Source organism: Musca vetustissima, unplaced genomic scaffold, assembly GCF_032173495.1.
Source record: "Musca vetustissima isolate MV318-11 ecotype Yass unplaced genomic scaffold, APGP_CSIRO_Mvet_v1 utg698, whole genome shotgun sequence".
NCBI classification, from domain to species: Eukaryota; Metazoa; Arthropoda; class Insecta; order Diptera; family Muscidae; genus Musca; species Musca vetustissima.
In genome coordinates, this window is record NW_026885255.1 from 629,252 (window position 1) to 642,283 (window position 13,032).

The following is a 13,032-nucleotide window of genomic DNA, read 5'->3' on the forward strand; positions in this document are numbered from 1 at the left end:
AAAAACTTGCCAGAGACTAATTTATATAACTTCAGTACGTTGTATCAATCGGCCTAGCTATGGATCTTTTCACGAAGCTTAGCACACGTCATTCTAGACTTAATTCAGTACGCTATGACAAATTTCGTGCAAATCGAATGATTTTCAGAGACTTTGGTGCATCAATTGCCTAAAATCGGATGCAAATATATATGGGAGCTATATCTAAATCTGAACCGATTTTCACGAAATTCAACACACATCATTCTAGGCCTAATTCATTACGCTGTGCCAAATTTCGTCCAAATCGAAAGATATATAGGGACTTTGGTGCACCATTTACTTAAATCAGACGAAAATATATATGGGAGCTATATGTAAATCTAAACCGATTTTCAGGAAACTGGCGTAAATCGACTCAGAAAGTGATTCTATGCATATTCTCAAAAGGAACCATGTGTCTGTTTCGTTTCCTTTTGCCTGTTACAAACATATGCACAACGACATAATACCCTGTACCACAGTGTGGTGAAGGGTATAAAAACGAATATTTCAAAGTGCTGTATCATCAAATAAAAATAAATAAAATAAATTAACATAAAAAAATAATATGGAAAAACTCATTATAACGTCACTTCTTAAAAATATATTGAAGTAATTTAATCGGCACCAAAGAGAACCCATTAAATGAAAACATCATCATAAATTCAATGGGAGTTCTTTGTGGTAAATATCAAACAAAATCTCCCCCTCTCTCATAATGTTTTCAAATATTGTGTATGTTTGTTTATTTTTTAATTTCATATTTGAAGATTTTCTTGAAATTATTATTATTATTTTCGAAATCATTTGAGCATATGAAGGGATGATGATATGAACATCTCAAATAAATTATAAAAATAGCGCACAACAACAATAATAGATAAAATTTAATGATCAATGGAACTAAATCACTGCTCCTCATGATGATGATGTCATTCATTGTCAATATGTACAGTTCAAAAGTATAGGGAATAAGTAATTAGAATTCCGTTCTTTTGAATATGAAATAAAGCGATCGACAAAATCAATACAATAGTTTTTTCTTTAATGCATTCTAATTAGGTCTGAACGGGTTTTTAATACTTTCTTAGTTATGCCCATTGACGTCTTTTAAAAGAAGAAAAGGAGGGAAGGGGAGGTCGAACAAAGAGAGACCCCATAGCACTTTATTATTGTGTAAGAACACTTTTTGAAAATCTAAGGACCTGGTCATAGGTCCTTATATTTTCCATGTACCCATATTTATGGATTAAAAAAAATAATAAAAAACGCACACCCATGTAGATTTTTATACCCTCAGCCATAGGATATATACGCATTGATACGGAGAAAATGTGCCCTCATCGAAATATTGGAGTCGATTTACCCATGTCCGTCCGTCCGTTGTCCGTCTGGCTGGCGCGTACGCTAACTATTGAAGACAGCAACCGATTTCATTCAAAATGTGCACATCTTAATATGTCTTCCAAACTTAGTTTAGGTTTGAAGATGGAGAATATCGGTCCACTCCTTCTGGTATCACCCTCAAAAAATGATAAATTTTCGTTAAAATCGGATCCATAATCCACGATTAAAAACTCCAAGTAGCCATGAACAAAAATGATACAAAATACATTTTTTTGTTTTCATAAGCACAGATTTTTTAAATAAATTTTTTAAGAATTGTCGTTATGGCAGATTTAGAAAAAAAAACAATTTTTTCATTTTAATAATCATAAATTAAAAATATATCTTGAATTTATTTCATTATTTTTAAAAAATCTACGTTTCTGATATTGGGTATATCCTCTTTTTTTAATTCACACTTTTGAAAATTTCTAAAAAATTAGTTTTGAAATATTCGAACTTCTTTAAAATATATGTTTTTAAGCCCCCCTTTCTAATAGCTCTTCAAAAATCCATACCACGAGCCCTTGAAATAAATGATTAAAAAAATCCAGGTTTTTAACTGACAGGTCTTCAATTAAATATTTGAAAAAAATACTCTATTCTGATAGTTTAAAAAAAACAGTCCGATTTTTTTCAAAAAATATTTTAAAAAGTCCTCGTTTTTAAATTATATTATGTTTGCTGATACCGTTGGCCTTCCCAGATTTCATAAACTGTCTTCTGTTTCCTCGAATTCCTAATTTCAAGTGACAGATGTTATGGTCCACACAATAAAAATCACTCCCAATCGATTATGTTTATAAATTATGGCATGCACGTACATGGCACACGACATGTACTACTTGAAAGAAAAAAAACAATCAACTCGAACACAAATCATCTTCAGAAATTCGATCTAAAAAATGACAAATAAAAACAACAAAAATCTAATTATACAACTTAATAAACAACCCTCGTTTCGATTTTATATACATACGTACATGCCTTCGTTTGATGTTTTCTTCAAATTTAGAATGTAAACAAAAAATCAAACACACACAAACATACAGCCCAACACGCACGCACCATAGCACAACAAAAAAAAATCCAACAACATACACTTGGCATATGGTTTTAAAGGGAAAACCAGGTAACAACAACCATCATCATCATTGTTATTATGGACAGCATGATTGTTCACAAGAGCAATAATTGTCATTTAACATGAATGAACGAGATTTACGAGATTATAAAAAATATAGAAAGCAAAAAAAGAAATTCAATAATAACAACAATAACACCAAAGAAACATACCTTTGAGTTTGATCGTCTTCGTTTGGATAGTAATAGTTGGTGTTGTTGTTCGTGTTGATTATGTTTATGCAGAACAGCGGCAGTGGCCGAATTAATGATAACTAAACGATTTTGTTGTTGTTGTAGGTTGTTTTTAGTATTACCAGCACTACTGCTACTATTATTGTTGTTGTTGTTATTGGTGGACGAGAAGGAATGCTGCGTCGACGTTAATGATGTTTTTGTTGTTGTTGTTATTATTGTTGAGGCATTGAAGGAAGCTAAATTGTTGTCTGGTATAGTTTTGGTATCTCTTTGACCGCATTTTTGCATTATGTATTACAACAACAATTAGTTTTTTCTCTATTTTATTTCACTGGATACTTCTCGGTTTCTTTTTTATATCTTTAAGATACGATATTTATTCATTTTTGTTGTTTTATTTTAATACAACAGCTGTCACAAAAAAAATTAAACCAAACCACCAAACATACACACTCATGCACACATAGACGCACAAACTAAAGGTAAATATTTGTTATTTTTTTGTTTTATTTTTATTTTTTATACACACATTTTGTTCTTCTTTCGATTTACTCAACACACTACATTGTTGTTGTTGCTGTTTGTGTAGTTACTTGAATTTTTTTGCACACATACATTTTTTTGTCTCACTTAAAACTATATTTCTTTGTACATATATAAATTATATAAAAAAACAATACTATAAATTAGTTTCCTGTAGTTTTGTTAAGTATTTTATGTGCTTGAATCTTTCTTTTAATTATTTTTTTACATTTTCTTTTATTATTTATTCACATGAAATGTAGAAAAAAACGACGGAAGAAACTATTAAAATATTGCATGTTGTTGTTCGTTCCACTGAAGAAAAATCGAATCGACTACAGATGTTTTTAATTTGACATGATGGCTCTCTGCCAGCGTCTCACACACAGCCAAACTCACTCTCGCACACTCTGTTGGAGATGACAATTTTCTTTTGTTTTGTTTATCGTTGTCGTTAACTGTTATCGATTTTGGTGATTATTTGGTAAATGTGAAATAGATATTCGAAAGTTTTCAACTAAATAAAAGAGAATGAGGTTAAAAATTATTTATATAAAAATAATAAAATAATTAATTTGGAATTAATAGAGTAACTACACATTTAATAAGATCAACTTATTATTATGTAAGAGGCAGAAGAGGAGGATATAATTTCATATGAAACTTTCCTTGTTTAAATCGTAGTTATTAGGGCTATCTGAGCTATAAACGTTATAAATGTGTATTTTTTAACTATTTCAAGGACTATCAGAGCTATAAACGTGAAGTTTAATAATGTTTATTTCAAATACTAATCTAGCTATAAACTGGTCTATTTTGCCGATATCAAAAAGGAAAAATTGTTATTGAAGTAAAAAATTTTATATTCTTAAAGGTTCTGAAAGGACCATACGTAATATTTTTGAACATTTTATTTTAAGAGATATAAGCATGGTTTTTTAACAATTTATATTAAAGACCATACAAGCCATAAGCGGAGATTTCTTAAACAATTTATTTAAATGGATATCCAAGCTATAAATGTGGATTTTTTAAAGATTTTTTTTCAATGGCTATAAGCCTGGATTTTTAACCATTTCATTTTAAGGGCTATCTAAGTTCTAAAAGTGTAGTTGTTTTAAACAGTTTATTTTATAAACTATGTAAGCTACGATCAGATACTTTATACAAAATTTTTGGATTTTTTAAGGAAATTATTTCAAGAGGTATTTATTTTAAGAGCTATCAGAAGCCTTGATCAAGAATTTATTTTATGAGCTATCAGAAACGGAGGTCTTTTTCGTGGATTTGGAGAACTACTTAAAGCGTCTATTTTTTATGTAGTTGTTTTAAACAGTTTATTTTATAAACTATGTAAGCTACGATCAGATACTTTATACACAATTTTTGGATTTTTTAAGGAAATTATTTCAAGAGGTATTTATTTTAAGATCTATCAGAAGCCATGGTATAATAATAAAAGGTAACAGCAAGTGTTGTTGTACAAAAAACGATACAACAACCACATGGAAATTTGTTGTTGTAAGTTCTATTAGTGTCAACTCATTTGACAGAAAAATGTAAACAAACAAACAAACAAATCATCAAATTATTTTTATTTTGAAAATGGAATATTTTCGAATCCCCAAAATAAAAATTGAAAAAACATGAATGAAAATCTATCAAATTTATATTTCTATCGCTTCCACATCCTTCAATTGAGCCATTGCCATATATATGGGTAACACATATGGCAATGCTGGGAATAGCGAGTTATTCCTTCAAGAAAGATTTGCTTCCTCAAACTTTCCCAGCAGGCAGATTGAGTAAATTGAATACGGGAGCACATTAATAAAGAACAATTTCAAATTGTATGCGTTCCCAATTTTCCTGTTGGGTGATTTTTAAAAACATAATTTGTCAAATTCATATTGACACTAGTATTACGTTGGAATCAAATCAGCTGGGATTTGCTGTTACCTTTTATAATTGTACCATGATCAGAAGCCTTGATCAAGAATTTATTTTATGAGCTATCAGAAACGGAGGTCTTTTTCGTGGATTTGGAGAACTACTTAAAGCGTCTATTTTTTTATTAAAATTAGAACAGCGGTAATTTTTAAAAAAAGAAAAATGTGGATTTTTAATAAATTTCTTTAACAATATTTTATTTAGATTTAAAAAGAAATTTACATTAGAATTTTTAACGGGGATTATTTTGGCATGTATACAATGAAATTGACTAATGAAACCCATTGGGTTAACGAAATCAAGAGGTATTTATTTTAAGATTTATCAGAAGCCTTGATCAAGAATTTATTTTATGAGCTATCAGAAACGGAGGTATTTTTCGTGCATTTGGAGAACTACTTAAAGCGTCTATTTTTTATTAAAATTAGAACAGCGGTAATTTTTAACATTAAAAAAAGAAAAATGTGGATTTTTTAATAAATTTGTTTAACAATATTTTATTTAGATCTAAAAAGAAATTTACATTAGAATTTTTAAGGGGGATTATTTTGGCATGTATACAATGAAATTGACTATTGAAACCCATTGGGTTAACGAAATCCGGTACAATGTAAACGTACTATAATCAAGGCCTATATCTATCTACATTTATTGTTAAAATATCTTATTTATTAATTGTTATATATTTATTATTTTTTCCTTATTAACTCCTCTCCTTCCTGGCTAACGTCGCATTTATTATTTTAAACTGCATTTTTGGATGGCCCATTGCACCAAACGACTCGAATAAAGCGAATGATTTTTTCTCACCTAGTTCATTTCGGTACATTTCAGTGAATTGTCCAGTTGAACACGGTCGTTTCGTTTTTTCTTCTCTTTTCACATAGTCTTTTGTTTTGATTGTGTTTTATCAGTTACGTTTTGAGGCCCATTTCTACTACGCGACTAGTTCCCTCGTGAACTGTGCATGTGTTGTAAACACGGTTTCCATTTAGTCTCTCTCCCACATCATTCGTAAACTTTTCTTATATCACTTTGAGTTCTTCTTTATCGGCCATTTTGTTTTGTCCTCCCATTCGTCTGCAGGTGGAACGATTTTCGCAGCGCCGAGGAATATATAGAAAATATGTTTAATCAGTTAAAACTTTAGAAAAACTGCATTTACTAACAAAAGCATTAAAGTGAAATTAGTACATAATGTTAACAATAAGATATAATTTATTTATTACCTGTTTTTTATTTAGTTTATATTTTACATTAGTTGTAAGCTCAAACGGCGATCGAACTTCATTTTTCAATAATTGTATACGCAACTGTGAGAGGCAAAACTGTTCGGCAGGTTGGTGCTCCATTGGGAATTTTATTTTTATTTAATAATTAAAAAATATATGATTTTGTATTTTTTCAGATGGTCTGGAGATCCAGGAGCAGGCTGTTAAATACTATCAGCAGAGTTTATTTGATAAATTGCTGCAATGGACCTGCCTGGATGAGTGTCAGTATGGTTGTATGTGGCGTACAGTGGAAGCATTCCAGGATCGTAATTGGCCAGTGCCACAATTTTATGGAAAGGTAAGTAGTGTTGCTCCCAATAAAAATAATTCAAAAATCATTTTTTATTTTTCCATTTTAGTGGCCATTTGTCCGATTCCTGGGCCTGCAGGAACCTGCCTCCGTTCTATTTTCATTTTTCAATTTAGTGGCACATTTTCGTTGGCTACGAAAATTTCGCCGTGAAGTCCGACCCGATAGTCCATGCTATAAAATATGGCATTTGTTTTCAGCGGTAAGAGAGAAGTGAAATAAAACTATCCGGTATAATTTGAAGGGAGTATTTCAGAGAAGAGTTGAAGCAGGGAGAAAAAAAACATTTTTACAGACTCGAGCTGGAAGAAGGAGTCTTTATAGACGTGGTGAAGGGAGTCTTTATAGACGAGCTGAAGGGACGATTTTATAGACGAGCTGAGGAAGTCCTTATATACGAGCTTAGGTAGTTTTTATAGAAGAGCTGAAGGGAGCCTTTGTAGTGGAGCTGAAGGGCGTCTTTATACACGAGCTGAAGGGAGTTTTTATAGACGAACTGAGGGGTGTATTTCATAGACGAGCTGAAGGGAGTCTTTCAAAACGGAACTCAAGAACTCCTGCTGAAGAAGGTAGTCCTTCATAGAAGAGATGAAGCAGGTAGTCTGTCATAGAAGAGTTGAGGGGAAATAGGTCAATATAGAGAAAATCTAGGTTTTTTTATATATAAAATAATAAAGGCTTGTTATGCTTCATAGAATAGGCTTGTTCCATAGTTCTGTTATTTATTATAGGATGCCTCTAGATCTCCTATAGTCAATAGAAGTCCCCTAGGTCTTGCTTCGGCAGTGGAAGGCCTCAAGATCTCACATAGGCAATAAAATACCCCTACCCCTTTGTATAGAAAATATAAAACTTCTAGGCCTTCTTTAGTCAGCCAAAGTCCTCTAAGTCTTCCACGGGCAATAGAAGACCCCCTAGGTCAAAAAATATAATACATCTAGGTTCACAGAGGGGAAATACTCGAGCATTATAATTTTTTAGTAATTTATTTTTAATTAGAAAATGTATGTTTATACTTTTATAGGTAGCCATCAATGCCTGGATATGGTCGATTGTTTTTCATGCACGGGACAATCCTCTTACGGAGTTGCTGGACTACTCATTTGCCTATTCCATGGTTCTAATGACTCTATACTGTATGGTAATGAGGTGAGATACATTTTTTGTTTTTTAATTTTAAATTTATAAATTAAAAAACAAATTGTTTTTCTATTTTTTCAGAATGCTGTACAAACATTCCTGGCTAATAAAGGCTTTTATCTCCTTGGCATTTTTATCCTATTATATAAATTATTTTGCCTATATAACAATGGGACGATTTAGTTATTCCTTGAATATGACAACAAATGTTGTGACAGGTAGGGTATTCAAATTTTATTCTTAAAATATAATATAAACAAAGTTTCTTTTTGCAGGCATCTTAAGCGCTATGGGCTGGTTCCTTTGGTCATTTCGGGTGCGTAAACAACGACCATATTATCGTAAAATCTTAGCCTTCTATTTACTCTTGGGCATGAGTATGAGTCTAGAGCTATTAGATTTCCCGCCCATATTGTGGATATTAGATGCCCATGCTTTATGGCATTTATCTACGGTATTCATAATGAATCCATTGTATAGTTTTGCCATTGATGATTGTAGACTTTTGCGTACGGAAAAGTACTATGAATTAGTTGGTTTTGATAAAGAGATTTGAATTGAATGAAAACAAATACTATAACAAATAGGAACAAACATATTCATACCAAAAAATAGCTTACAAAAACAGAGTAAATACTAGTCAATAATAAAGTGTTTTATTACTTCATTTTTCCAATTAAATCAATAATATTTATGTGTGTACCTGAGATTTGACAAGTCTTTGCTTTGCACAATATTTTTAACATTCTGATATGTTATATTGTTTTTTAATATATTTGCCATAGGAGATTATTAGTGAATACATACTTTACAACTGATTCATGCATTCTGAACGCAAATTTTCTGCAGACCACAAACAAAAAAATAATAGCCAATGAAAGACAAAATAGTTACTGCTGGCATGCCATGACGAAAGACCAATAAAAGTAGTAACTAACATTTTTGTTTTAATAGCAACTTTTAGTTTTATTCTTTATTGTATGACTGTATATAATTTTGTTGTATTTTATATAAAGAATATATAATTATTATTTGATTTTGTTATAATTTAGTACCAAATATATAATTAAAGATTTTTTCTTATTTCATTTCAAATATTTTGTTTTATTTTTTATCAGTTTCCACTTATATAAAACTGAGATCCTGGGATGTAAAGCCCAGAGGTTTTTTTTTAATAAAAGACCTAGAGGGTTTTTTAATAAAAGACCTAGAGGTCTTCTATTGTCTAAAGAAGACCCATAGGTATTATATCATCTCTAAAAAACTCAGAGCAAAGTACAATGTTTAGAGAACTTTGTGGTGTTCCATTGTCGTCTATGAAAGATTCCCTTCAGCTCGTCTATGAAAGACTCCCTTCAGCTCCTCTATGAAAGACTCCCTTCAGCTCGTCAATGAAAGACTCCCTCAGCTCGTCTATGAAAGACTCCCTTCAACTCGTCCAAAGAAGACTCCCTTCAACTCGTCTAAAGAAGACTCCTGTCAGCTCCTCCAAAGATAACTTCCTTCAGCTAGTCAACAAAAACTCCCTTCCGCTCGCCTATGAAAGACTCCCTTCCACTGGCCAACAAAGACTCCCTTAAATTCGTCTAGCAAATACTCCTTTAAGATTGTCTAGGAAAGACTTCCTGCCAAAAACTTATTGTAAAATTCCCCTTTATACCCCTAATTTTAAACCCACCCATTAATAGGCTTGTTTTCAATACAAAAATCAAACCTTTACAATTTATTTAAGTCATTAAAAAATCTATGTATATACAAAACTACCTTTTACATTTGTCCACATTGTGATATAATAACTGGCAACTTGGGTTTATTATTCGGCCCTGTTGGTACATTTTCAATTTTACGCATTATCAACAGGCCATCCAAGACACGTCCGAATACAACATGTTTGCCATCGAGGAAATTACATTTTGCACATGTAATGAAAAATTGACAACCATTTGTATCTTTGCCACTGTTGGCCATTGATAGCAGGCCGGGACTATCATGTTTCAGCGTGAAATTTTCATCGGAAAATGTGTTGCCATAAATGCTCATAACGCCGGTGCCATCACCCTACAAGGAAAGAAATTATGGATTACTATTTTTTTTATAAATTTTATTAGTTTCATAACTTACATGCACAAAATCCCCACCCTGTATCATAAAATCTTTGATGACACGATGAAAACTGGCTCCCTTATAGCCCAGTGGCACACCATCCGGTTGATATTCTCCCGTACAGAATTGTCGAAAATTCTCTGCGGTTTTGGGTACGGTATCGGCAAATAATTCAAATATCATGCGGCCAATTTCCTGCATAGAAAAAAATCTAATTATTATGGGGAATTTTGTGGGTATGGAAGCCAAATACCAACCGTTGTTCCCACCGAGACATCAAAGAAAACCACTGGGTTATTGGGATTTCTTAATTGTGATTGTATTTGATTCCAAGTTGGCATAGTGGTTTATTAAATTAATTTATTTGATACAAAATAATATTAATTATATTGTTTAATATATATTTTAATTATATTTTTTTGATTTAATACTTAAAATTGTAAATAAACGTATAAATGCAGCAAAAAAGCCGTGGCAAAGACATACAATCGTAAAGACATGACAAGACGCATTTTCCAATATTAGTGTCAAATTTGTGCTATAGAGGGCTACACATTTTAATGGAAAATGCACTTTTTGATGTTCTCTCACCAAAAAATACTTAACAGCAATGTTAATTATTTTGAAAAATATGGTAACCAAAGTGAAGTTTGAGATTGTATGAAATTAAATTATTATTTTTTTTGCGTGCTTTATTTGAAGAATTTAAATCAATTGCCGTGTTCCCCTGCCACAGTTCATCTTTAACAGTCGTGACCCCCTTTGTCATGGGTGTAATGGTCGAAAAATTGTATTGTGAAAGTTGGTACACCGATTTGTGTGCCGAGCAAGGAGTTTGTCGATATTGGCATTGTCACCTCAATCGAATCAAAAATATTTGGGTTAAAATTGAACCCATACCCGGTGAATCACCAAAAATGTTTAGCCGTCATTTTGAAGCTGATGATAAGTTGGCCAAGGTCTCGATGCTTGCAAGGATTACATCCGTGATGATTTGATTAAGGCTGATTGGTCTCTAATGGTTGAACTGGAGAAACTTTTCCAAATTTTATAAATTTTTAATTTGTTTGCAATATGTTTATTGATGTGGATGCCTGAAGATCACGATGCGGATTCAAATAATGGCCCATGAATACTAAAACAACAATGCTTTTAGGGTGTGTCAGGGTATTATAGCTCTGTGCAGCCCCAAGAGTTTGTAACGCCGCGACGTGTTGGTCCAGACCCACCGTTAAGTATACCGATCGTCATATCTCGACTAGCTGGTTCGATCTAGACATGTGTGGCCGTCCGTCTGTCCATTATTATTTGTTCTTCTGGCCAATGAAGATCCCTATGGTTTTTGGTAAAGATCAGTTGATATTAAGGGGATGAAATGGACCAAATACTTTATTTTTGTCGGTTTTCTGGTCGCTCCAGAGGCCGCAATTCTGACCCCAACATTGCGAATTTTTACACGGAGAATGGGATCAGGGCAAAGAATAAACATGCCAGTTTTAAATAAAAATCGGTCAATATTTAGCGGGTCAAATGGACCCTGACTTTTGTGTGAAAAATTAAAAATGTTTGTTCTATACGGAATAGAGTGGTTGACCTTTAAATTGATACCAATACCAATATTGTCGTATGTACTCGTCTGCGGGAGTTACACTTAAGTATTAAGAGGTGTTTAGGTTATTCAAATATAATTTAGTAAACCATTACCACACGGTGATCGCTTTGAAATGTTCCATGAGGTTGCAGTTATGGTCAAGGACAACGCCTATAATTTTCGGTGATGATCAGATAATAATTTTGGGCTGAAGTGGACCAAAAACTTATTTTGTTGTGTTTTTACGAGTCGATTTATAGGCCACAGGCCGAATAGCACAGCACAACCCACGGTGAAGGGAATCTGGACAAGCACTTAGAAGGGTTGTACTGAATATTTTTAATATTTGTTTACCTCTAGTCGGTCAAGAGGGTGCAAATATTGCGAAATATTGCTCAAGCTCAGAATATAGAACTACAGGAAGTCAAATTTTCGTTGAAGCTGTGCAGGGTATCATTTGGTCGGCCCCGTTCGACTATACTGCTCGGCTCACTGGTTTTCAATATATTTTTTTACTTATGACTAAAATATCCTCCGTCACTTCAAAATTTTTATTTCCGCCTCAAAAAAAAATCTTCCCAAAAAAATAAAAAAAAAACAAAATTATTAAGTTTATGGCAATAAATAAATTATGGCAATAAATAATTAATTAAACAACAACAAAATTATAAAAAATGTTTTATTATTAATAATTGGGTACTAACAAACCGATTGGATTATTAGTTTATGAGTTGTCGTGCCCGCCATTCGCGAAACGCTGCTTCGAGAAATGTGTTTAAGAATCACCGTCACTTGATGCTGACTCAATCAATCGGCTATATCTTCAAGAGTAGATCGGAATAAAAAAAAAAATATGACACCAAGAATGGGTGGCTTTGGTGCACCTTTTACATAAAATCTGACAAAACTATATATGAGAGCTATATTAAATCTGAATCGATTTTCTCGAAACTTAGCACATATCATTCTGGACCTAATTGCCAAATTTCGTGCAAATCGAAATATATGAAGGGACTTTGGTGCCCCATTTACCTTAAATCTTAAATCTGAACCGATTTTCTTTTTTTCGGGGGTTCACAATAATCACACAACACCACATGTGTATACAAAGTTCAATAAGTTGTCGTTTTTAAACGATTCTATGGCGTAGGAGAAACTCTTTAAATTACTAAAAAACCTAAAATACTATGTTATTTTTGGTTATATATAATAATAATTATATATCATATGTACATACTCTGTTTTTATTGTATATTTATACATTTCTGTAGCAGCGACAAAAATTCGCCTTGCACATTGTGGAACACATCATATATATTTGCAGAATGTTGCCAGCCATATAAATTGTTTTTAAACTCTCTTGGTTTTTTCTGTCATTATTCCATTGCATTTCAGAGAGTAAAAAATGTAGTTCT

At 32.2% G+C, this 13,032-nt stretch overlaps 2 protein-coding genes across 2 annotated transcripts; one reads left to right on the forward strand and one right to left on the reverse strand.

Moving 5' to 3' along the window:
• The first annotated feature begins 5,460 nt into the window (after positions 1–5,460).
• On the forward strand, positions 5,461–8,495 carry LOC133332443 (post-GPI attachment to proteins factor 3-like). Its single transcript, XM_061540844.1, has 7 exons — positions 5,461–5,504; positions 6,444–6,538; positions 6,608–6,771; positions 6,833–6,985; positions 7,808–7,932; positions 8,005–8,141; positions 8,199–8,495. The coding sequence occupies exons 1-7, from the start codon at positions 5,461–5,463 to the stop codon at positions 8,477–8,479; spliced, it is 999 nt and encodes a 332-aa protein (XP_061396828.1). The 3' UTR covers positions 8,480–8,495.
• Positions 8,496–9,687: 1,192 nt separating this feature from the next.
• On the reverse strand, positions 9,688–10,396 carry LOC133332396 (peptidyl-prolyl cis-trans isomerase H-like). The gene is made up of 3 exons (XM_061540796.1): positions 10,284–10,396; positions 10,045–10,221; positions 9,688–9,981 (listed from the first exon to the last, which is right to left on the reverse strand). Exons 1-3 carry the CDS (start codon positions 10,365–10,367, stop codon positions 9,691–9,693), a joined length of 552 nt encoding a protein of 183 aa, XP_061396780.1. The 5' UTR covers positions 10,368–10,396; the 3' UTR covers positions 9,688–9,690.
• Between the last annotated feature and the right edge of the window lie 2,636 nt (positions 10,397–13,032).